This window comes from Anas acuta, chromosome 1 (assembly GCF_963932015.1).
Source record: "Anas acuta chromosome 1, bAnaAcu1.1, whole genome shotgun sequence".
In the NCBI taxonomy this organism is placed as follows: Eukaryota; Metazoa; Chordata; class Aves; order Anseriformes; family Anatidae; genus Anas; species Anas acuta.
This window is the reverse complement of record NC_088979.1, coordinates 100222500-100248618: the sequence shown is the minus strand read 5'-3', so window position 1 is coordinate 100248618 and position 26119 is coordinate 100222500. Positions and strand designations below refer to the sequence as shown.

The window sequence follows — 26119 nt, the reverse complement described above, 5'->3', positions numbered from 1 at the left end:
TTGTTTTGGTATTAACTATGTCTTTTAAAGATCAGGCCTTTATAGCAGTCTGGGGTTAAAATCCACATTCTTTTGGCTCTTTTGGCTCATTGTTTATTTGATAATCTCTTCCTGAATTCACAACTAAAATCCTTCAGCTTGTTCTTTCCTCCGTATTGATGACTGAAGTTATAGATCCAGTTCTTTTACCACTTTGAGAAATTAATATACTTGATATGGTTTGTTCCTTCCCTCAAGTTCTATTTATGTATTTATGTATATATGTATTTATGTAGTTCTATTTATGTATTTCTAACACTGCCACAAAAGTTTCACTGGCTGTTGACATCCAGCCACCATACCTCCTTTCCCACTTGCATGAGATTAAGTCAGTAAATACCCAGTTCCAGTGATAATGGGAGCAATGAGATGGATCCAGGATAGTCATATTGCTGTGAATCTATTTAATCTGGGCAGCATTTTATACGTGTGGCATATCATCAGAATATAGAAGTGTAACTCAAAGGTATTCATAAACTTTCTAATTTCCACTTCATATTTAATTTCACATTCTGTAGATAGCTTTTATTTCTTTGGTCTGAGTTTATATATATATTTTGGTCTTTGCTGTTAATGAAAGTATGGATGGCTGAATAAGTTTGATTTACATTTTGTTCCAAATGTCTCTGTAATTTGTGATGATTCTAAGCATTTCTGGGAACAAGTTTCAGTCACAGAACAGCAGTTGAGACAGGTCTGTGTTTTGCACACACAAAAACTCTTAAAAAAAAAAACCTTCCCTTCAAGCTCTTAACATGCAGCAACCATTCTTTTATATTTGACATGATGAAATATTTTCTGTACATCTTGGCTAAGGTCAGCAAACCTTGTTGTCCCATCTGCTGCATTAAAGAAATATTCCTGAAGATCCTTTCATTTAACTTAACTGATACTGCCCTACACCAGACATTAGTTCTTGCATGATCTGGCAATTCTGTTAACCTAAGAAATGGTAACAAGTGGCTGGTGGGACTTCAGTAACCCAGTCTATCAAAAGCAGGTGTTTACACTTGTCAGTTAAGAGGGAGACAGTTCCAATGAGCTAAGGAAATGTAGTAATTCATGAAACATAGTTTAATCACATCCACAACATTCCCAGTTATTAAAAAAAAAAAAAAAAAAAAAAAAAAAGAAAGCAAACTTTACCCTGAAAATTGTAGAAAATAAACACAGCTACCTAACATAAAAGAAGGGTGCTAGCATGAAAAAAAAAAAATGGGGGTACGATGGTTGTACACAATAAGTAGCCTGTAAAGGAGGTAAAGCACACAACTGCCATGTAGCTGAAAATGTAGGCAGTTATAATTGAGCCAAGTGGAGCACCCAAGCACTGGCAGTTTCATCCTCAGTTGAAATGATCAATGTCTCCATAATCCTGGCTCAAGTGTCTGAACTTGACAGTGACTGGATAATAGCTGTTGAGAGTTCCTAGTTATTTAAGTGACTGATCGGAAACAAGGAATACAGTCACACACCTAGAATTGCAGTAACCTGGAAGATATGAAATTTTTGTCCTTAGAATTCAGATCAGTTGCTTTGTCTCATCTGCCAAGTGCTACTTTTGCTGCACTAGATGCAAAAGGCTACAATATTTCCTTCAGACATATAACTTCAGTTTATTGATTTCTTTTGTCAGCACAATGTTTTATATTGTAATCAAATTAGCACACTGTACTCAAGCAACCTTGCTGTCTTTAAGAATTAAGCAGTCAGCTTTACCTGAAAAAAATAATTTTGCACATGCCCTTGTCATTATTCACTTCTAAGAGAGATACAGGAAATTATCCTCCTTACACAAAATCCATGAGTCTATTCTTAGTATCTGAATAATCTCAAGATCATTTTAAGTTTCTCTAACGGGATGGAGAATTCCTTATTTAAAGCCACTTGAAAGAGAATGGAAACAGTTTTTTCACTCTTTCTCATAAAATTTTAATTCAAAATTGTAGTAATTTTAGATCTTTATAAAAGTCTTTATAAGATGTTAAGAACCTGAAATGTAATAGTGGTGCAAACATTTAAGAAACTGTCTTCTGTTTATTGCGCATCATTTCCTCACCACAACAATGCTGTTATTCACTGTTGTATAATTTATCGTAGTGCCACTTTAATTGTGTTTTCAGTGTTCATAGGAAAGCATTCTATTTGGGATAATTACTCACTTTGGAGTTGATCAGCAATATGGTTCATGAGCACCTCTGAAAATTACCCTAACTGTCTGCAGAAAGCATTTTCTTGAAAGCGCAAGATACTGTGTTTCTGTTTTTGTTTGTTTCTTTGTTTTGTTTTTAATTTTTTCTCTTTTCCTTTTCTCTCTCCTTTTCTGTCCCCAAAACATTTGATGGCTGCTCTAGAGCAGGCTGATGTCCACAGAATTCTTTGCCACTTATTTATAGACATATGATCTCTTCTGTTTTCTTTGTACCTGTGGTGACATTGGTAGTAGGGTGATGGTTGGGCCAGATGATCTTGAAAGTCTTTTCCAACTTTAATAATTCTATGATTCTATGATTTACCTAAGATCCCTAAAATGCTCAACTAACTTTAAGGCACTTCCTTAACATTTCAGTTTATGTAAGACAAGTAAGCAAATCCAGCTGGATCTCTTGGCAACTTGGGTGTCCACTGGGAAACATGTATTTCAGTATAAATATCCATTATGAAATCATCACTAAGATTTAAGTTTCTCTATTTAATTACATTTGCATTGAACATGCAATCATCAATCAATTTAAAAATAAAGCAATCCTTGCTATTCCTGTTTAGACTGCAAAGCACCGTGGGGATGGTTCTTTATAAACAAGCTCAGTCACAGCAAGTTTACAGATCCCCAGCTCTTGTAAACTGACTTAAGTGTGGCAATGATACTTAATATGGTTCTGTTGCTAGAGCCTAATTCTGCCACTTTATTCATACCAGGCTATTGTCATAGGCAATCCCACTGAGCTAAACAAATAACTAACATGGGGGAAAAATATGTTATTTGTATCTTCTGGTCTTTTTGCTAACTTCACAAGTAGTAAAGCTTTTTAGTAGAAAAGCTCTGTTGATGCGAAAGTTTGAGGCTGTTGTGTGTCAGATAAAAGACATGGAATTTACAGATATTCCTTAAATTCTGAGTATGGTATCCCCACAGATCTGAGGTATTAATGAAGCACGTGTGTAATATTATGTAATACTGTGCCTTCCTTTCCCCTGAGATTTTTCTGGCAAGTTTTTTCAGTCACTGGACCTGGATTCCTTTGAGAGCCTATCAAATTTATTTTCCCCACATTTGAAATAACTACCTGGGTAGAATGGTTACTGTACCCCTTGATTTTGCATCTCTTGGCAGTTCATATGGGATATTGCTAACTGATGCTCATTTCTGGTCTTGTTTCTTTAACTTACGTAGCACGAAAGTGTGCTTGTTTTCTGCCATTGTGTTTGATCATCAGGGTCTTTTCCATCCTAAATGATTCTATGATTCAGTGTTCATTATGCATGTGATTTTATCCAGAAATTCCCTTGTCTAAGCACATCCATGAAACTCCCTGTCTCCCCAGTAAATAGCATTCTTTTTAAACACAAATGCCATTAGTCAAAGAATGGCAGGCATTACAGGCATATCGTCATTGGCATAGATTAGTGTTTTACAGCACTGAAATGCTCATCTTCTGGTTAATTTAATGCATTGTCACAAATGCATTATAGAGCCATATAGATATCGGTGGCAGAAAAGCTGAGAACTTCCGGATCTTTCTAATCTCCTTTTGTGTGACCTCAGTGTGATATGCTGCTCTGGTTCAGCAAGATACACTTTTTTTCAGACCTTTCTTCTGGAACAAAGGAGTTGTTCCATAAACAGCAGAAACAATGAAGCACTGCATACTTCAGTGTCGCCTAATCTCCTTTCCTTCCCTCCACTCCCTAGTCTGTCTCGGGACCCCTGCAATGTATCCACCATGTAAAAGTTTGTATGTGTGAGAGCACTTGGAGCTATGTGTCTACCCATGGACAAACCAGCTGCTGCCTCTTCCTTCAGTGCGGTCTCCTCTCTTGCAGTTGTACTAAAGGAATGTGACCATCATTGAGATTTATATCCATTGTTCATGTTCTGTTGTGGTTAACCCAGGTGCTTCAGAGGGACAGAGAAGATGTTCCCCACTTCCTCAAGAAACTGTGCTAATGTCAGATTTATCTGAATGCTGTAGTAATATTGCCTGGACAGTCCACATGGAGGGCTTTGCTCACTGCTGCGGACGAACAGTTAAGCAGACTCCTCAGAACAAGGAATCTTGTTTAGAAGCAAGTATTCTCATCCCATGACAAAGCAGCAAGAACTGGCCACTAACATAGGACATTGGTGAAATTTGATGAGAATCTGATGAAGATTTATGATTTAAAGTAAGCAAACTTGGTATAACACTATTCCTTCTATTATGTGTAGTTTTCATGGGGCAATGGACTTCCTGCTTCCTTCTGTACTGTCTGTGAAGTGTCTATTGTACATTGATTTCAGTCTTCACATCTGTGTATGTGTGGAGATCAAGGTGCTTCTGCATCGCCTCTGGCCCTTAATAAAGCAGAGTATACTAGCTGATAAAATATGAGTACAAGTTACTTGGTTTTATTTATTAATACTGTATTTCTTGCACTTCGGCCCGGATGGTAGTGCTCCAAACACATTAAAACCAAGGATAAATTTGATCATGGCTTCTTATTCACTTCTTAGAGAGCGTTTATTGCTTTCTGCTCATTTATATTTCTTTCAGGGGTTTTACCTAATATTTATTTTAACCCTTCTGTATTACTTCACTAACGATGTTTATTTCTGTAGTTGGATGCTGTGACTGACAGAACCTTCTTACCTGAAGGGAAAATTCTTTCACCAAAAAGCCTTCTTTTGCTGTGCTTTTCTGGACCAAAATAAAGCCTTTAGCCAGAAGTTTCTGCAAGTAGGTATCTCTCCTGACATTCAACAGAATTCCTCCTAAATATATATTCTTTTGTCACATAAAAGTGTTTGCTGAAGCTGCCATAGTTTGGATTTCCAGAATGATATGGAGAATTATAGTTCCATACACACTTAAGGATATATGAAAACAAATCTATTTGTTTTTTGATACCTTAAAAAAATCTTCACTTTCAAAAGTGGAGTCACTTCGTACATCATTGAGCAATAACATTCTGATTTACGTGGTGTAGGTTCACCAAGAAATTGTACAAAACTCTCACTGTCCCCTCAACCAGCACTTGCTGTTCTTGTCCTTAAGTATACTGAAATAACCTCTCCTGACGAACGACTTTGGGTTTTAATTATGTATCGTGTTGATCCCAGCAAGATCTGCTAACTATACAATTTCTTCCTCCCATATTTCATAATTTTGTAAGAGTACTGTGCAGCACGGGTCAACCTGAAGATACCAATGATGGTATTTGTAAAAGTTTTATGCAGCGGGATTTCTTGTCTCCCTCCCCCTCCCTAAAACTGAAATCCTGCTGAAAAGAGGGAGGGAAAAAAATAAGATTTATTAGGGGTGTGTTAATGTGGATTAATATTTTATTAACTACTTCCACTGTTCCACATTAATATAAATCCACTTCTATCTCCCTGCATGTATCATACAGGTGGCAAGGTGGCAAATATGTAGAAGCTGCTCTAGAGACCATAACTTAATTAATGCAAGAAAAAAAAATTACCTCATCAAAGTCAAGCTGGATGACAATTCACCTCTTTACTTATGAGCAGGGTTTTCTTTTTGTTTTTACAAAGTAAGACTGTAGGTGAGAGAGCACTGAAGCACCGAGAAGGCACGCAATTCATTTTTTATTGGTTTTATTCCGCACACAGTCGTAAATAGCAGAGGTATTTTCTCCCCTCCGTGCTACTAACAGAAGTCAACGCAGGTGAATTCCCGGACAGCTAATCTCAGAGGTGCGAGGCCGCGAACCGCCAGAGGCACCCGCCGCAGGGGCAGGGGCAGGGGCAGGGGCAGGGGCAGGGGCAGGGGCAGGGCAGGAGCCGCGGCCATGTCGCGTCCCCCGCCCCGCCGCTCCCTCACACGGCCGCCTCGCGCCCGCCGTCCCCTAACGGCAGGTGGGGGGCAGCCGCTGGGGGGACGCTGCAGGGACGCGGCGGGGGGTACCGGAGCCGCGCCAGCCCCTCGGTGCGCCACACTCGCACTCGGCTCTCCCTTCCCGAGGGACTTGGGGCTTCCCGCCGGGCTCCGCAGCCAAGCCGCCACCTACTCCCTTCAGGCTGCCTCCCCTCGGGCGCGGGAGCAGCCTCCGCGGGGATGCTGCACGGGGCTCGCCTCGTCCCCCGGGGCGGGAGGGAAGAGGGGGAGAGAGGGAGGCTCCGAGCCCGCGGCGGAGGAATCGCGCTGAGGCCGGCGGCGTTTCACCCGTGCGTGTTGGGCGGAGGGATCCGCGCGGGCCGCCGTGTGCCCGCCCCCTGCGCGGCGGCCGCCGGCTCCCCGATATAGTGCGGCGCGGCGCGGCGCCCCCAGCCACTTGGCGAGCGGCGCGGTGCGGAGCGGAGCGGTGCGGAGGGGAGCGGAGCGGGGCTGCGCGGCACGGCCGGCCAGGAGGGCTGGGCGGGCGGGAGGGAGCAGCGGCGGCTGGCGGCGGGGCTGGCCTGGGCTGAGCACCTCTAACTTGGAACTGTCCGCCGGCGTGAGCTCCTGAACATGAGCCTCCTGCCTCTCTACCTGCTCGGATTGCTCCTCAGTAGCGGGCAAGGTAGGAGCGGGGCTGCTGCTGCTGCTTCTTATTTTTTATTTTTATTTATTTTATTTTTATTTTCCTTTTTGAATAATTCGTGGGCTCGCTCCATCGCTCAGGTTAGCGTGTCACTGAGAAAGAAACGGAGAAAAAAATCGAAGCGTCGCGTCCCGCTGGAATCGGATTAGAAGGGACCTCAAACTTGCCTCGTTCGCCCCCTTCCCCTTTTATACCAGCCCTCGGGGAGAGGAGCCCTTCGTGAGGAAAGGGAGAAAAAAAAAAAAAAAAGCTGGGAGCTGCTCGGTGCACTTAGCTGCTTCGTACGGGGTCTTGGGGTCTTGCCTTTTTTTTTTGTGGCGATAAATGTGGGAAGGCATCAAAGAAAAAAAAAAAATAAGAAACAAGAAAGCCGCTGTCGGGGCTCGCGCTGTCTGTCGGAGGGGAAGGCAGCGTGGGCACCGCCGAGAAGTGTCGCCGCGGAGCCCGCGAGGCACCTGCCGGGGGCTGTCCCCGTCAGGGCTTCCCCTGACGGCTGCGGCCAGGCGGACCCCGACCGCACCGCGCCGGCTGGGCTGGGCTCGGCTCGCCCCGGGGGCGGTGGCGAGGCGCTGCGGGTGCGGCTGCGGCCGCTTACGGGGGGCGCTCACGCAGGCAGCGGCTTGGGCCCCGCGGGGGGCAGGTGCGCGGGGCGGGGGCGTCTGGCAGCGGGGCTTGGTGGGGATGGGGATCGGGAGGGGGGGCGGCCGCGGCGAGTTTCGGCCGCGGGGCCCGTGCCCGCCGCCCGAGGGCACCGCCTCGCTCACCCGCTGTTTTTGGGGAGGTTTCTGGGGAAATAGCGGTGCTAGCGATGGAAAACGCGCCCCGCGCGAGCGGGGAGCATCCCTCCCTCGGGCCGGCCTTGCAGCAGGGGGCGGCAGAGCTCCACGGCCGCGCCGGCCGCTGCCCCGCGCTGGGGACGGGGCCTCGCCCCGCGGTGGGCCGGGGGTGCCGGGCCGGGCTGGACCGAGCCGGGCTGGGCGGGGGGTGCGGGGCGGGGGCCGGAGTCCCGCCCCGGTACCTGCCGGCGCCTTGCGGGGGGCGGCTGCGGGCTCCGCCGCGCCGGGTGAGGGGCGGGGGGCGCCCAGCAGTAAGGTGTGGGGACTGCGGCTCCCGGCGCCCCCGCCTTCCAGGAGCTCGTCTCCAAACCTCCTGCCGCGCAGACATTTTGTCTGGGCGAGAAGTAGCGAGCGAGCAACCACCAGATGCTCGCAATTCGCAGCGAGAGACTTCTCTGCTTTCGCCACCTCGGGACGAGCTCTGGAGGAGGTCTCCCGATTAGCGATTCAGAAGCGGTGCGGAGGCTCTCCAGCATCGCCGGGGTGGCGGAGGAGGAGGAGAAGGGAAAAGCATCCTTCGGTCTTGCCATTGATCCACCTGGGTGTAATGGTTGTGGAGACGTGGTCCGCCGCTCCCCTCAGGGAGGAGCGGCAGAAAGCTACTTTGTGGAGTGTGGTTACTGCAGTGTAGAAAGATTACATAGTTTCGGTATCGTACCATCGCAAACGTCAGGGGGTGAATAATGGAATGAAATCCGATGTGCCATTAGGCTGAGTTTTAAAAACGATAGCTGGATAGATAGGGAAGGGGGATGGAAAGAGGAGGATGAGAGCTCTATAAATCTAATATTGACAGTAAGTTATTAGTGTTAACTCAATGGAGAAAAGTATTTTTATAAAAGTGAATAGCTGTAAGGTGGGAAGTGTAAGATTTGAGTGGTTGTGGAAATTGCAGGACCACAGGTTGTGGAAAATAGCCTCAACTCACAATAGGGGATAGCAAATGAGAGTGGGAGAAACATCTGCATATGGAAAATATTGCCATTTAGGTTGCTAGGGGAGAGGAAGATTCTACAGGTTTTTTAATTTGAAAATAAGTATTGACTTGGTGAGGGGCTTATTTTGCATTTTTTTTTTTTGACACCTCCTCTTAGTAATCTTGAGATCTCTTGCAATGATGCAAGTAATCTGGGAGGGTATTCCAGAAACTCTGGAGTCTTACCCTGTTGATATGTGATAATTATGATTTTATTTAATGTTAAAATAGAGGTAGTGTAGACAGTTAAGAAAAACCCAGTAACGGGATTTGGATCATTTGCTTCAGAAATACTGAAAGTCTTAGAATGAAGACTTGCATTTCTGAGCATATAGCTGCAGCAGATTTCATGAAGAATAGCTGAAGCTTTTTCATTACAAAATGCTGTTAGGTCTAAGACTGGGGCAAGGAAGCCATGATACTTTGTGCCATTTCAGAAAATCAGAGCAGTTTGAAAGCAAGTAGCTGACAGCCCCCTCCCCCCCACCCAGCTCACTTCAGAGCTTACAAGTGTCATAATTATCTACCAAGGCCAAATATTTTCTCTCCTTGTTTCATCACAAGGGAGGGATTTAACTGGCCATGTTGTTGTGCTAAAACAGAAGTATGTTTCCTTAACATTTAAAACCTACCCAAACTGAAAGACCCCAAATTAATTAGGTTTGGTTTAACAAATAAATAAGCGATAAAGAAAAAGCTCCTCTCTGTAACTCTGCCTTTTAGCATGTATAGTGATACAACACTCAGAATAGACTTCATTAGTTTTTAACAGTGTCTGGGGACACTGACTTAGAGTGAGTGAAATGGACACCTTCCCAGATCGCTAAATCCTATTTCTTCTATCACTCTGCATAATATACAGTTCTTTGGGTTAGCAAATTTCTGTTAAGCCGCAATAGAAAGCGTTTCGCTTGCAGGATTTAATCCATTTTGTATTCATCCAGAAGATTTGTATGAGTGAGTACTTATTCAGTCACTGAGCTTAAAGTTTCTTCTCTTTGCTGCTTTGATAGCAAGTTCATTTTTGGTTTTGATGCAGAGTTTCTGTGTACAATTGTTTATAAGGGACTGTTTGCTAATAAAGAATGTTCTCTAAAACAGTTGCTAGCAGGTGCATCTTATTTGCCGCAGTGTAGTTATTTCCTCAAGTCTTGCTTCTTTCTGCTTTTTGTGTAGAGAATACATGAAATTTGGAATTTTTTAAGTCAATCACAGTTTGTCCAATGGATTAAGTACAATTTATATTATACTCTAATTGTAAACTGAAATCTGAAATGTTTATAACTTCAATATCTATCTATTTTCTGCTACCAGTTGATTTATACAACTGCAATAAGATGAAAACAAATCAGTCTGCCTTCACTCCTTCTTCACTCTTAAAACAAACAAAAAAAGGTGTTAAAGGAATGCTTGGTTTGATGTAACTCCTATGTAGCTAGCCTATGTAACTACTTTTCAAGTGAAGACAAAAGTCAAAATATCTGCCTGAAAATAAACTGGGATGTTCAGCAGATTGTCTCAAGAATGTATTGTTAAGAAATATGTGGTGTTTTGTTCCATGTAATTCTATACAAAATGATTTATGTAGAGATTTTTATTGTTTGCAGTGGCTTTAAATCATGAAATGTATGAAAATAAAGCTATAGAGCTAAAGCTTTGAAGTTTTTTATAAGAGGTTGAACAGTATCATTTTGACTGTCTTTCTCCTGCAAAGTGGTTCACATATTTATTTAGCTAATTATTATCATCTGTGGGAATATTACTGTGGTGTTATGACCAACTTGTGTATTATTTGCCTTTCACAGCCTTTTAAAAATAAAATAAATTTGAGAGAAAATGCTGTATTTATTTGCCCTTTCATTGACCTTTTTATTTGAGACACTTCTCCCAGATGATTCATGTTTGCCTACTGATTTTCTTCCAATTTATTCCAGTAATCCCCCAGTTACATTCAGTATGTGCCATCTGATTCCAGCATAATCAAGTTAACATGATGTTTTGGGAAACACATGTTCTAACTATGTAGTCATTTGTGTCTGAGTTGAAAATCCATTAGTGAAAGACTAGGACTGACTTATCTAGATATACAATATGGATTTATACTTCTATTTATATTTTAAATAGTTTATATGAAGTAACATGCCAGATGTTTTGCTCTTTCTCCCTTTAATAGCACACCTTAGTTTCATAAAGTAAGGGCAGTATGCTTGAAGCATATCACAAGGTTTTACATGTCACAGACCATTTGAAATTGATTTTTGATGGCTCTTGGAATTTGGAAATAGAAGAGAATTGCGAGACCTTATGGATAACCTACCTGATAGCTTCAAATTTGAAGGCCCATTTAGGTGCAATATGCTAGATCTAGGCATATTGGTATGTAGCACGTTGTATTATCACTTTGTTTTAACACAATCAATTAATTGTGACCTTATTCTGACCTAATTAATTATGTCCTGTTCCATGTCTTTTTTTTTCCCCTCCTTAGTATATTTAGTGCTTTCTAGGGTAGATAATTGACTGAAATCACTCAGTTTTTGGTATCTCTTTTAAAGCTCAGAATAATTTTCATTGATAAGTAGAGCATTCGAAGTACTTCTTGCTGTTACCTCAATCTGAGGAAGTCCAGCTTCAGCAACATAATTCTGCAGTCTTCCACAAAATCTTTTTACTGTGTTTTTATCTCAGTTTCACTTAATACTGTAGTTGCATGTATATAGATGTTTTTAGAGGATGTCAATACGATGAAGAGTTAGGTTGGCAAGGTATTCTTCAGGCTTCTGATGTCATGCTATAACATTTTGAATGAGGTCTTCAAAAACAAAGGTGCAAAGCTTCTTTTATTTGTTACAGGGTTAGATTTTTTGTTATTTGGTATCATTTGACTGGCTTCATTAATCGGAGAAGGCATTTGCTGTAGTGCAGCTGAGATCAGAATCAAACTTTTAATTCCTTGAATGATAAAGTTAGAGGAATGGAAGAAAAAAAAAAACAAACATGAACAGAGTCACTTTCCTGACTTCATCTATTTGTGGTGACAGCTTATGATACTAAAATCTTCTTGTACTGACAGAGGAACATGTTTTAAAACCTACTTAAAGATGATGTAGAAAGGAAACAACAAGGCTTGTGTATGCATACATGCATTCTTACTTTTTAGAAAACCTTGTCTAACAAGAACCCCATGTCTGGTTTAAATGACCTGCACTTGAGTAAATTCATGGAAGCACTGCTGGTTGCACTAATGCAGAGGCTGCTGTGCTGAGCAGGAGTCAGTTGGCTGCAGTGGGTTTTTGATTAGGCTGTGCAGTGTGTGAAAGCATCTCTTGAAGTGGCAGGAGGTGATCAGCTTTCACTTATGAAGAAGCATGATATGGGATGATACTTTCTATTTATGGTGCTGTTATTGTTTAGGAAAATGGAAGCTTCGTAACAGAATTCATCTCTATGCATCAAAACGTGGATCATTAATGACATGCCACAGTAGTAGAGGCTACAACTCAGATCATTCAACAAGTAAGATCTACCATGGAACGATACATTTATAAGGCAGTTATTAAATATGAGGATGACTATGGACATTGTGGCCAAAATCTACTGATCCTAGTTAGAGGATAATTCTCACTGCCTGAAGTTTTTGTTTGCATGAGAACCAAACTGGGCCAGTTCTTTAAAAGCAATTATTTTACTGTCTCATGAAAGTTGCTTGGAGAAGGAGTTAGACAATTAAGTGTATCAACTAAAAAATCATTATGTGGTATCTACCTATTTAATAGCTCTTTTATCATTTAACACAAACTTGTACAATATTTTACATGTTCTACATTCTTTTTGAAAGATAAATAAGCAGGTGTTTGATTTCACCTGTTTTTTTAATGTAGTAGCATTGCAAGCAGGATGATTGAGTCTTTTAAAAGCATGTTTGAACAAATAATTTCAGTAAGCCAGGACAGCTGTTAACCACGGCTGTTTACCACAATATAAGTATGATGTGATCTGAAATGGCCAATTCGTGGATGGAAAATGTCCAGATAAACTTGCAAAGCTCCATTAAATATTACGGGGATTCAGTCAGCTTCTTTGTTCCTCCCTATCATGACTGTAATAAATTTCCTCTCATCCAAGTCCTGCATGTGTTCCTTCAAGAACAAGCTTTCCATAAAAAGCATAAAACATCAACACTTTCACTTAAGATGTAGTGACTTTTCCAGAACGAAAGTGGGGGAGAGGGGAGAAACAGCGCTTCTATTTGCTCAGTCTATATTTTTCTTCTTACATAAATCTGTTTTGTGCCTTTTGAAGGGTACACTGTTTTTATTTAGTGTTCAAATTATTTGAGTAGAATTGCTACACAGCAGACAAAGGTGGTTGAGTAACTTTGCATATCAGAAATATTCAAAGTAAAATGTAATGTCCCTGTAGCTTATGAATAATATATATTAAGGTCATGAAGGAAAATTCTCTTCTCAAAATGACTTCTCCAGTTAGCTAATACTAAGTTGAGTATTTATGTTGCAATTGTAGCTTAAGTAACAATGCAAGTTGTTTGACTGGCTATAAGCTGAAATTCATACCTGGAATTTGTGTATATAACTCATACAAGGAGTTGCTGTCCTCATCACTTTGCCCAAGTAGTGCCATTTGGAACATAATCTCAATTCAGTTTGAAAACAAAACCATTGCCATCAATTTTCTTGCTACTACCATGTGGTGCACAATATCCAGTAGAGCTGCAAGCAATTGCAAACCCATTAACTTCACAGGCCATTGTACCATAGCTGAACTTGGCTTGTTCGAAGCCAGGTCTATAATTAAAATAATAGACATTTAAAAAGAGGCTTAATGCAGTGTATGGAGATCCTTGTAGTATGTGTTGCAGGTGGATGTGAACAAGTAGGGAGAGGTAATTCTGCATCTTACTATGAACAGCTTTCTCTACTGATCATGTACAATGAATTTTCTTCTTTATTCTAACAGGAAAGATGTAATCAGAACTGCAATGTTATTATGTCAATACCGTGTAATTATGTTAATTGGTCAAAGCAAAATAAGCTAAAAACCCAGGGACTGGGGGAGAGGGTAGAAAATAAGGTGTGTGTGTTAAACAGTGAAGACCAGTTAACAGGAGTAATGCAATACAGCATTTCTTTTTAAAGTTATTAAATGACTCATAAATTGCTGCTGGGTGCCTGCTGGGTCAGAATGAAGGTTCATGTACTCCAGTGACCTCCTGGTCTGACAGGGACTAAAGACAGTAAGGCAATGCATGAAGAAGCAGTAAGTGCAGGGTAAATGCAAAACAAGAACAGTGTGGTACTTCCATCAGCGCACCCTACAGCATTCAGGGGTATGTCAGGTAACATCTATGTGAACTTCTTAATAATCTTAACAGATCTCTGCTACATGAGTTTGTTCTTAAGCCAGGTAATACGTTGTTCTATTTGGTGCACTATGTCAATGACTGAGGAAAATACAGAAAGCAGCCTGAAAAGTCATGTTCAGATCCTTAGTTGCAGTGTTTCAAGTAATGTAAGGAATATGGTAATGTAAGGATTGCAAATAATTCCTTACCTATCTTTTCTGTGATCTCATGTGAACCACAGAAAAGCCATGCATCTCTTCTGTTAGGGAATCAGAGCTATGTGTTATATTCATGGACTTCCCAAAGATTTAAATACATGTTGTTTTGTTTGCTGTTTTTTTTTTTTTTTTTTTTTTTTTTGTACCTTTTGCCAGTATTTTATGTATTTTCCTAGCCTTTAGGTAATGGTTATCTTACTTGATGTTAATGTCTATTAAATCAGTACTTGAATTTTAAGCCGATCTACATCAGGCTGATGGAATGCAACCTCTTTGTTTATAGTATACTTTTTATACTGTTTGTACTTTTGGTATTTTGTATTTATTTTTTTGTTTCTGATTTCTTTCCCGTAATCAATGTTGCAAGATGTGCCTCACACATGGGGTGGGGTCTGAAGCTTTTGTGTAGTTAGCATAGTAAAATGAATGCTGAGAGAGATTTGATTACTAAGAAGGTGGCTTCAGGGATGAGTACACAGTGCTGAGGTAGTTTAAAGGCAATCATGATATGTGAGTAAATGGACATAAATAGGTTACAAAAATCTTCACTACAAAATACAATTTCTGGTCAGAAAAAAAAAAAAAACAGTGACTCTGGAGCATTCCAAGAGTGAGAAGGAAGAAGCGTGATTATTCTTTAGATGGTTCTTTATTTATTTATGAAAGTATCACATTCAGTGGGTCTCCAAAACGTCCCATGAGATCCCTTCAAATGATTTGCTTCAAAGGCATTCTTCATGTAAATGTTCTTAAGATGTAGGGGAAAATAATTCTGCAATTGCTGAATGGTACTTTCTGGAAAATATTATTCCAGCATTCCTCATCTGTTAGTAGGTGTTCGTAGCAGATATTATTTCTGAATGCAGTAAGAATTACCAGAGTTTTGTCCTTGGTACCTCTTGCATATTCTGCTGGTGTCAACAGATGTCTGTACGTTTTAAAAGTAAATAAATAATAATAAATAAGCTGTGCCTGGTAAAGCTTCAGAAATTCAGATGCTTGGTTGTCAAAAACATTTTCTGTGTTTTCATCAACTTTATCTCTTTGAAAGCGGAAGAAAATTGTTCTTTAAAAATGCAGCCTTAAATTAGTTATTTGTGTATATGAGAAAAATAGAGAACCACAGAGATGAAAATGTGAAACACTGGAACCTCGTGGTTTATGCTAATCGCCTAAATGATTTTGTCAGACATCCATATTTCACAATAGGTTTGCTTTTATTAGTTTGTGTTTTGCTTTTTGCTCCTGAATTCTAATTCTGTAAATTTAATCTGAAATTCAGGATGAATTATACCTAACTGGGCATTGCCATCAGTAATAATTTGTGAATTTTATAAATAATGCGATAATACATGTGCTCCAGTGCTTTCTGTGTTTGTAGAATAATATTCTAACTTTAGATATTTGAGAACTAAATGCAGACTTCTTCCAATAAACAGTGTCTGTAGTGTAACACAAATGCTACATTTATCTTTAGCCTTTACAGCTTATTTTAAGAAAATTCTGTTATGTGAGGTGAGTTCTGCTGACAGAACTATGCAACCCCTGCAGTCATGAAACTCCCACTGGAGTCAATGGGAGACTTGTGCACCTAGAGTGCTGTTACGGGGCTTGTACTGATTGCAGCTTTCAGGGCCTGATTGGAGCTTTCAGGAGTTGTATAACTCCCATGTGAGTATGTGGGATTTCTGATTTAGTGAAGAATAGAAAATCAAGCTCTAACTTTATGTATGTCTATGTAGTGGGCATGTTTATAAAGTAGCACTGACAAAGCATAGCAGTAATCCAGCAACACAGAAATCAGAACCCAGGTGATGTTCTGACGTGACAGGTTCCATTTAAGATAGATAAAAATATCATTTTTTGTCTCGTGCGCTGTGTTTTCTTAATAATAAATCCAAAGACTTACCGTAAGCTGCTGATTTCATGTTTTCCCTCTGGGAGTGTATGAGAATGTTGAGCTTTGTACAGTTAATCATTGTGTGTCATGAGGTTCTTGCTGCCCCGGTTATAGCTGTGTTGGGGAGTTTACCATTCAATATATATATATAGATAGATAGATAGATATAGATATATATAGAGAGAGATATATTTCTCATTTGTTTTTGTTTGTTTCTGAGATGTTTGATTTACTTGTTTGTTTTGGTCTGTGGCCTTGTGACACCAGTCAGACCTGCTCCCTGGATGTTCAGTATTCAGATCATGGCTGGAAGTCTGTAAGCATTCTGTCTGAATGATCTGATGTTAAATGGATTTGTGCCAGTTTATGGCAGTTAGAGACATTGGGTTCAACAGCTTTTAGCATTTAGTCGAAATAATCCTCCCCAGTACCTTCGTGTTACATTGCTGTGAATGGCTGTGGATTATAAGGCCTGCATAAATGGAATTGATGTTGCTGATTTTGAGAACAATCATAGATGATGTTTTGCTCTACAGTTCTCCTAAAGCCATTGTAGACTTACTCTAAGTTTTAACATTCTTAGAATTAAAATTACAGATACTCGTGTAATGTGATGGTTGTGGTAGGCTTTATTTCTGAGTCCATGATAGTGCTGAAAGAACATTAAATTGCGATTTGCTTGCTTACTGATAGCATCAAAATTCATTTCTAACATTATATTAACTATTTCTGTCACATGCAAACGTAAGTCAAAAAATTCCTGTGTGCGTTCTGTGACCTTGGGAATCACCAGTTTCATTTTGTGCATGTAGCCTTTTAGGTGTTGTGTTCTGATAGAATATATATATATATATATATATATATATATATATATATATATATATTCTCTCTCTATATATATACACACACACACATACACATATAATATGTATGCTTTTTAAAAAAAACAGCAAACAACAACAACAAAAAACAACTCCCTAGATCCATGATCAAACACTTGATTTTATGTATGGAAGAGCAGATCTGGCTGGGGAAGGTACTGCTTCCTATAAAAATGTTGATGAAAAGAAATACTTTCCTGTAAGTAGTAAACCTTTTATTTTTATCTACTCTGAACAAATTTTTAAATAAATAAAACCAAGTAATACTGTTTTACAAGAGAAAAGTCCTTGTGCTCTTGGATAGGTGAGTTCTGATAACAGTTTTTCTGTGACTGTTTTAAACTAGAAAAAAACACCTGTAGGCATTGAATAAACAGAGAATATAAAAGTATAATACATTTTCATATAAATATTATTGTAAGAGCTATTCTAAGGAAATCTTTGTATACTTGTGGTTAGTAAATATTAATATTGCTTTAATGCACCTTAAATGTGTTTATGATTGTTTTCTAGACTACTGAGATGACCAAATTCAGTCCTGAAAGGTTTCTAGGTACTCTCCATTTATAACCATGTCAATGAATATTAGCCCTGCAGAAAACCTTTTGTGCTGTTCATTACCACACTAAATCTATTACATGTGAACTGCAGGTATTAAAGTAGTAACATCAGTATTTGTGAACCTATAAAGCAATCCATTTGTGTGGTGATGTTCTATTTTTACTTAGGAAAACGGTGTAATGAATCTTCTGAATAAGTTTGTGGACATTTATTAAAACGCCAATCCTCTAATCAGGGAAAAAGAAGGAAACTCTGGTAGCAGGAAGGAGGTATCACCAAATACGTAATATTTATTGAAGGTTCATGTTTTCTCAAAGATGTTCTATTTTTTTTAAATTGTTTTGTTTTCCCCTGAGGCAGGAGGGGTGTTGGTGTCCAAAAATATTAATAAAAAAGTTCTGCTTTCATAGTGTAGGTGTATTTTAATGTATCTTACCAAGTTTTACGTAATGGCTGTGAAATATTTTATTCTTAAGACTGGAAGACAATCTTAGAGGCAATGCAGGCATTTTCACAACTGTTCATTAGATTCATAAAAATGTAGAATAGCTATGTTATATTTTCATTTGAACTGTGGCCACATATGCAAATAGACATGAATGTTCTGAGTGTTTTTTGCTTGAATTATCACAATTTTAAAAAGCAGTATGTTAAAATTCAGATATCTTTTTTTTTCTAAAATTCGGTTCTAAAAATAGCTGCAGATCTGTGACAAAGAATTACTACAGCAGCAAAAATGAGAGTAGTAGCCTTTCTAAGCATTTTTTAGGAAGAATGCATAGTGAAGTAAAAGCTATTTTTCATGATAAACATTTTGTACAAACCAAACATTCTTATTATTCTAAGTTTTAATTGTGTAGTATTCTTATATAAGGCTTAATTCATGGCTACATAAAGAATATTTTAAATTTTCATTTGTTCCATTATAAAAGTACCTTCGGAGTCCTGTTGTGCTACAAGAAGTAAAAAGGGGCATGGAAACAGTTAACTTTCTCAAAGATTCATTGAGTTCAGTCAGCTCTGCCCTACTTACATTTGGCAGGATTTCTCTCTTCGAGCAGCGCTTCCTTTCAGTTGCATTGTGTGGTGTAACTGCATAATATAAGCTGCGTTTTTGAGATATGATGTAACGGAGATAAATATTTTTGTGGTAAAACTTCTGGTTCCAGCCTTTTTTGCATTTGTTAAGGCATGCGGTCTATGGAACAATGTGGCAGAAAATAAAATAGGGGGAAGGTACTGATTCAACTGAAAAATGAAGTATGTGACCTGCTGGTAAGGACCTGTTGTCACAGACAACAAGTAAAACACATTTTTTGTTATAAGAGTATAGATTTCAAAGTATCTGTCTTTCTAAAAGTATGTGGTCTGTCCGTTCAATGTCATATGCATAGACTTCCACACAATGAAGTCTGTTATTGAAACTGACACAAATAGCATCTTTGCTTCTCTGGAGAGAGTAGCTAAAGGCTAAATAAGAATGGAAACTTTCTGGTTTTTAATTCTGAATAGTTTCTGCAGATCAGAGAACTCGAACCATTTTCTTTTATTTTTTTTGTCTTTATAGGGTTTTCTACACAATAATGTGTTTTGTATAATTGTATATTCAGTATTATTCGTGAATGCTAAAATTGCTTCTGGTACACTTGCTTTGGAACATGTATGCCATCAGGTATCAATAACACTGAGGAAACCTCAGCATGAAATGTGCAAAGCCTCATGACAGACCCCTTAAGTCCTCCTGCTGGAAACAGTAGGGAATTATCAGGCATATTTCCGTGGCCTTTCCTAGGCAGATGCAAACTCACCCTGCTCATTCTCCCAGTCAACTGAGCACAAACTAGCTCCAAATAAACTAAAACTGCTGTTCTTGTGACATGGCTTGAACAAATTGTCGTCAAGGCTGATTAACATTAGCACAGTGTTGTGGTAATTACAGATGCACAAATCACCATTAGGTTGCATCTGGCCAGCTCAGGGCTTGTGTCTGCCTGCCAAAGTTTGTGTCAGTGTGCCCACAGCAAGATTAAGGCTGAAGCTCAAGCTAAGGAAGTCCTAAACCAGTAAATCTAAATGGTGTAGCATAGTCCTCATGGCACACATTGCACACGTACCTCAGGAGCACTGGAGGAAAATGTGTGACTCAAGTAAATAGATGACATGCTTACAACAAATGAAACTATTGATTCCATGCTTGAGTTAAGGCCCCTCTGCATCACACTTATTCTGCTAACAGTGTTATGGGCACAACTAGCTTGGGCCACAGCAATGCGCGCATGACCTAAGTAGAGGCAATAAACTCGATTCAGGTCTCTTCAGGCTTTAGGGTGGGGTTGTAAAAATTGGAAAATGTTTTCTAATGTATGTGGTGTTACTCCATAAATTCTAGGAAACCAAATAAACTTTATTCTACTGATTCTTATTAGGGGCACTTATTGTGGCACATTGTTGTAAGAGTACCCATGCAGGTTATATTCGTGAAGTAAAAGTCCAGTACTACACTGAAACGGGTATAACTGAGAGGAGCTGAACTACTAGTGAGAAAGGAAAACCCAGCTTTATTACATTAGTAACTTTTGAAAGGTATGTTAAGTTTAAAAGTCATTATTTTAATTATTTTTTTATCTTCAAACTACTTTTTGTTCAAATAAAGTCATATCAAATTTGATACATTGAATACCAATTTTTAGTCAATAGAATAGTTATCCATTTAAATTGAGAATAATTATTTAATGAAATCTGAGAGTATTCTTGTTAGAATACTACTACTAGGCAGGAAACCTGGGTTCTTCTATTGTGAAGCTTTGTGGCTTAATATTAATTACTTCATTTGTGTCTCAGAAATGTGAATATGTCTTTACAAAATAAGGAAAGTAAAACTCTTGTGGATACTTTTTTTCCCCTTAATTGTGTTGAGGTACCCTGTTTTATTGACAGGAACTAAAAGAAACATGATCAAGGTCAGACCAAGTCCATTGTAAATCCAGAATTGAACCAGCTGTCCTGATTTCAGTCCAGTGCTTTACCAATCATCCTGCTTTTCTTTAATGTTAAGATATAGAGCCAACAGTGGCACAGAAATCTGCAGTGACTGTAAATTGACTTCAGGGTTGCTCTTTAGGGGTGTGCACACTGATTCCAGCAGCTCTGTCTTAAATAAGTTTTATCTGAGGCCAGTGTATTTGGTGTGTGTGATGATTTGACATTCCTTGAGGATCCTAAGGAGTATCCCTAGAAATCCTTATTGAAATCTGCAGATAGCAACAATGCTTGTTTTTAAAGGATAATAGTGGGAAACTACATTAAAAAAAAAAAAAAATCTAAAGATTATGTAAGATCTGTATTGAAATGTTTTTCTATGTTCTCTAGTCTCTATTCTGACTCTGCATAAGAAAGTACCTATTTTTGACGGTTTTGAAATAATAGCACTAATGATTTCTCTCTTTGACGAATGAAAACGAGCAACCAAGTTGTCATCTTTCCTTGGCCAAACCGTCTGTTTTGGCTTTCATGGCTGGCTGTGACTGTTGGACTGCTAACACTGCAAGTGTTTGAAATTGGGCAAGAAAGATGCTGCCAGGATTGATAGGCTGAGACCCTGACCAAGCTCCCCCACCCCACCCCTCTTTCTTACAAACTCCATTTACTAAAATTGGCAGGCTAGATATCTTTAGTCCTGAGTTCTGTATCTGTTTTGGGAATCAAGATGGGCCTACATTTGTCCTTTGGAGTCTTTTTCCTGTTATATTTAAAAGTGGGATAGTGTTTGCATAGCTGTCTTTGCAATATGTTTGAGGGTCATATAGTACTAAATCAATTTGATCATCTGTTGACATAAAAACAGGCAATAATGTTATTTATGCAGGCATTTTGAATGAGTGTTTTACAGGGCACCGAGTTCTGTTACAGTCTAAATGCTTTAATCCACACAGTAGAAATTGGGAGGGCTCTGAAATGCTGTTTGGAACACACACTCCCTGATCTCCTAGCACAAAAGAGTGAACAGAGTAATTACAGGGCCAGAACTTGTGTGTTCCCTGTATTGTTTGCACAAGTAAGAAGTCATCAATTGCTGCAAATTGGGTTAGCTATATAAACAGCAGCCTAATTTATTTAAAGTCAAGTCTCAGAGACCTGGAAAAGAATAATGGGGGAACAAGAAGGGGATTGCAAAAAGAACAGAGGTACAGAGTGTGCAGCTGTGCTTGTGGTACTTGTTAACTTCAACAGGTAGCTCATGTAAATTGTGTTTAACTGAATTTATTTAGATATAGCAGAATTCCTTTGTTTTAACCACTGACAATGTGGAGAGGTTGAGATTGAAAATTTCAGCAGCAGCTTTAAACCTACATCCAAGGGCTGTTGAAATGACATATTTAAAACCAATCATATTTCATAAATTCATAAAATCAATCACCACCTCCTGCTGAGTGCACATGAATATTCATACTTCTTCCCCAGATGACTTGCAGAAATCATGATGTGCCTTCCAAATGGATTTATATAGTTCACTCTCTGAAGACAGTAACAACTTCTATTTAACTTTCCCTGTGCTTGGGTTTTCTTCAGTGTATGCTTGCTTAAATACTGAAAGGAACATTTTGGGAAGCTTCCCTACCTGCAGCAGCAGTGATGACGGTGTGAAAGACATGGACACGTGGCCCTGCAGAGGTCCATTAGAGGTCGAAGATGGATTATGCTTCTCATGGGTCCCACATGCTGAAAAGAAGAATGTGTTTTTCTTCCCACAGGGACTACTCATATAAATAAAAGTGTAGCCTACGCTAACACAAACATGTTAAGTTAGGATTAATACTGATAGCATATGCCAGTAGAGTAACTCAGCACTGAAAGGTAATGCAACTTGGTCAGAGTTGCAAGGAAGTTGGCTGACAGAACCACGAGTAACACTTACATTGGGTTCATCTTGCAAATAAAATATCATTTTGAATCCTGAGCATGCTTTCTTGAATATTTTTTGAGAATATTTTTAAATTCTCTATTCAGTTGGATCTTTAGTACTTTAAAAAAAAAAATTCTCTGATCCCTAATTAGCGTCTTCTCCAGTGAGGGAGGTGTGTGGTATTTTTGGGAGACTTAAACTGAGTGCCTGTAAGCCTGTGCATCTTTTAAACGCTTTTCACAAACGATGTGGGTATCTTAGTAAAAAGTGTCCTTCTTGTTACTTAGATGAAAATGTCTTTTTTCATGTTTAAGCTGCTTGACAAGAACAGCTATCGTTTTATTAGAAGTTGTAATTTGTCACATGTAGTATGTATGTTGTTTTTTCTAATCTTTGCTCTTGATTTTGCACACTAAAATCTGTCATTTTGGTAAACTAGATCTTTTATTTAATCTGTAGCCTTTTATGCAGCCTTCTAAAAGAGGGATCTTTTTGAGTGCAAAGTTCGTTGTCATGTTGCTAGTGTGTGTTTCTGACCAGAATGCAAAGTAGTTTTAATCCATACATTCTTTTTTCCTGTACTGGGATAGCTGCCAAACCTATGTCAGCGATTAACTTCTGAATGTGTCAGCTATAACAAATACAGTTCATTGTTTCTTGGCTAGTTAGCAGCTAGTTAAAAAGGCAGGAACAGCTCAAATGAAAGGGAAGTACTGTACATTTTGTATCTAAAATACTCAGGGTACTAAGACTACCAAAGAGAGGGGGGGAAAAAAATCAGTTCTAGGAGGGATTTTTAGGTAGATAAAAATACTTAAATGATTGTTCAAATCAAAACATGATAAATCACTGGATGATGAAGTTACAAAATTATGCCTAGTTACAGGTCACCTTCAATAAAGTTTTAAATATTGAGTAATATTTAAACTTAATGTTCAAGTGAAAAGCAAAACAACACAATTGTCTGGAACAGTTAGAATAATATTGGTTAGAAAAAGAACATCACAAAAAAGGAAATGCCTTATCTTAATCAGGGAAGCAAAGAATATGAAAGTTATCCATGTAGAGTAGAGTGCAGAATCACCATCTAGAGGGGGGAGTTAAAGATGCTTTTCCTCAACAGACATTTTCTAATTATTAACGTCTGGTTTTGCTTTCAGATATCTGCGCACCAAGTCACAACAATTTCATGTTCACGCTTTGGCTGTATTATTTTTGGTAAATATTACTCTGCAAGTGGAAAATGAACAGTTTGCTGTAAATATTTTAAATATTAAAAGTATGTGCTTAATTAGCTCTTTAAGTTTCATGTAGACCTTTTTTCCTAAATTTTGTATCAACTATTCCAACAGAAATTGTAAGTCTTGCAATGCATACTGGAATTTTAGTGTATGTAAAACTTTTTTCCATCATCTGATCTCAAAATTTGTATTTTTCTATATTGTCTCACAACTTAATGTGAAAATATTGGTAGTAAGCTAAAATAAAAAAAAAAAAAGGCTAACAGATGTCACTGATCTTTTTCATAAGAAAGCATATTCTGCTGTTTTATCTCAGTGATGACAGATGCTAGAGCTCTGCAGAGATGCAGAATTATTTTTGTTAACTGGCTGATTTGACCCCTGTCATTTTGAAGTTACAGTAAGTGAAAGGTTTGAATGTGCTATTAGGCATAGCGAAGATAAAGGATGTGGTGCAATGAAATGTCAATAAACCAACAGGAGGTGAAAATTTGTATTGTGTTATATAAAAACAGAAAAACCACTGGAAAATACACATCTGTAACTTAGCAAATGTGTGCTTTGAGTTAGAAGAGGAACTTTAGCTACTGAAAGCCAACTATACTGTTGGGTGAATTTCTACATGCAAGGAATTGGGAGGGGAGTGGGGAGAATTATCACCTGCTTACATTCTTTCTATGTGAGATAAATGTTTAGGATGCTTTCTGTTTTAAGAAAGCAAAGAGAAAATAGGTGGTCTGTCTGCATAGCTAGAGAACATACTTTCTGTATAAATTTGTGAAATAGGATCTTACTACTTAATGATAGTGGAGCACCCTATGCACTATATTTACACCTAATTTTGTACATTATGCAGACCCATTCCTTTAGAGCTTATTCCTTCTGCACTCCCCAGCACCTTCCTCACCCCACCTTCCCATTCTCCTTGCTTCCTTCTTACACTGGAGTACAGTTTAATAAGGGTCTCCAGACAGTGACTTTCCCTCTACGTGAGTCAGAACTTTTATGTTTATAATGCATAATTTTTCAGAACAGTAGTATCTAGAACAGCAGTTGTGAGTCATGAGCAGGTTTTGTTTGTCCTCAACTTACTCAGTGTGTGTTGTGGAAGACGGGTGTGACACTCTTCTGTGACACATTTTTTCTTCCTTCCCCCCACCCCCTTTCATCTCATGGTGGGAAAATCTGAGTCGTAGGATACAAAACAACTTGAGATGAATGCATCAAGAAATACAGTAATTCTGGATTGACATCCAAACTATCTTCCAGTAAAGTTGATAACTTACAGCTCAGTTCTTTCTGAAATCTCAACCACCTGCACTATTATTTCCTACCACTGCTTATTGTAATGATTCCTGAGCATGTTAGTTACAGTGAAGGAATTTCTAGAGTATGCAATGCATTTTTGAATCCAAGACTTCAGAAGTTTGTTACTGCAAAGATTTTGTAAGAAGAAGAAAAAAAAAAAAGGAGCAGGGAGGAATGGAAAAGTGGGGATAATTGTACGAAAATTTTTCTAATAGAAGTGGAAGCCAAAATGAATGGGCAGGTAATCTCCATCCTTTGGTCTTGAAATCATAAGCCCACAGAATTGTTTGTGTTGGAAGTGAATTTAGAGATAATCTAGCTCCAGCCCTGTGCCTTCCAGGTTGCTCAAGGTCCTAGAGCTTACATGAAGCTGGGGATTCATTGGCAAACATTCTACCTTTGTTTAAAAGGTAGAAGAAAGATGTCTTGCTAGTACAGCAGACTTGCTGCTCTGAAACAAATGATGTGCAAGGCTGTATATGTATATATAATATATAACTGATTTTATTTGTGTGGTTATATCATTGATGTCCCAGATTCTGATTAAATCAGGTTTTAATGCTGTACACAAATCTAGTAGTCCATTTTCAACAGTAAATGTTCCCACAAGATGAGAAAAAACGCACGCGGGCATGAGAGGCAGTGGGCTTGTTTCCTTTAAGGAGAAGGGGATATGGGTGGTATCTCTAAAAATTCCAGAATTTTAACTGGAAGGGAGGAGAATTGCTTTTTATTGAAGCTGAAGTATGTGCTCAGTGCAGGAGCAAATGGGTATGGGCTGACTGAACAATTTTGGTCTGAAAATGTGAAGATGACATTCATCTAATAAAACCAATGAAAGTGTGGAACAGCCTTAAAAGTAATGGTTGTATAAACTATTTATACATTAGACTTTAAGAAGAGAATAAATATGAGGGCCATGTTGTAATGCAGAAGCTACCATATCAGGGCAAGATTGTTTTTTAGCTGCATTCTTGATTGAGTTCTTCTTGGAATTGAACCGTGAAATTGTTCCTCTTTTTATATATTAAAGAAAAAGTATATTTAAATTTACAATTCAATTATGTAACAACAGATGATCACTTAAGTAACTCATATTAAGTAATAGCATATTTGTTCCAGAAATTTTCTGGAACTCTCAGATATGTGA

At 38.9% G+C, this 26119-nt stretch overlaps 1 protein-coding gene across 5 annotated transcripts in view; it reads left to right on the top strand.

Moving 5' to 3' along the window:
* The first annotated feature begins 6581 nt into the window (after positions 1-6581).
* The window catches only part of NCAM2 (neural cell adhesion molecule 2), a 290357-nt gene continuing 270819 nt past the window's right edge, over positions 6582-26119 (top strand). Inside the window, exon 1 of one of the 5 annotated variants that reach the window (XM_068690063.1) lies at positions 6582-6762. In XM_068690063.1, coding sequence (XP_068546164.1) covers positions 6711-6762 — 52 coding nt within the window. In that variant the 5' untranslated portion in view covers positions 6582-6710. The remainder of the gene's footprint in view (positions 6763-26119) is intronic. The other 4 variants (XR_011098756.1, XM_068690055.1, XM_068690072.1 and 1 more) reach the window with 4 other exon arrangements.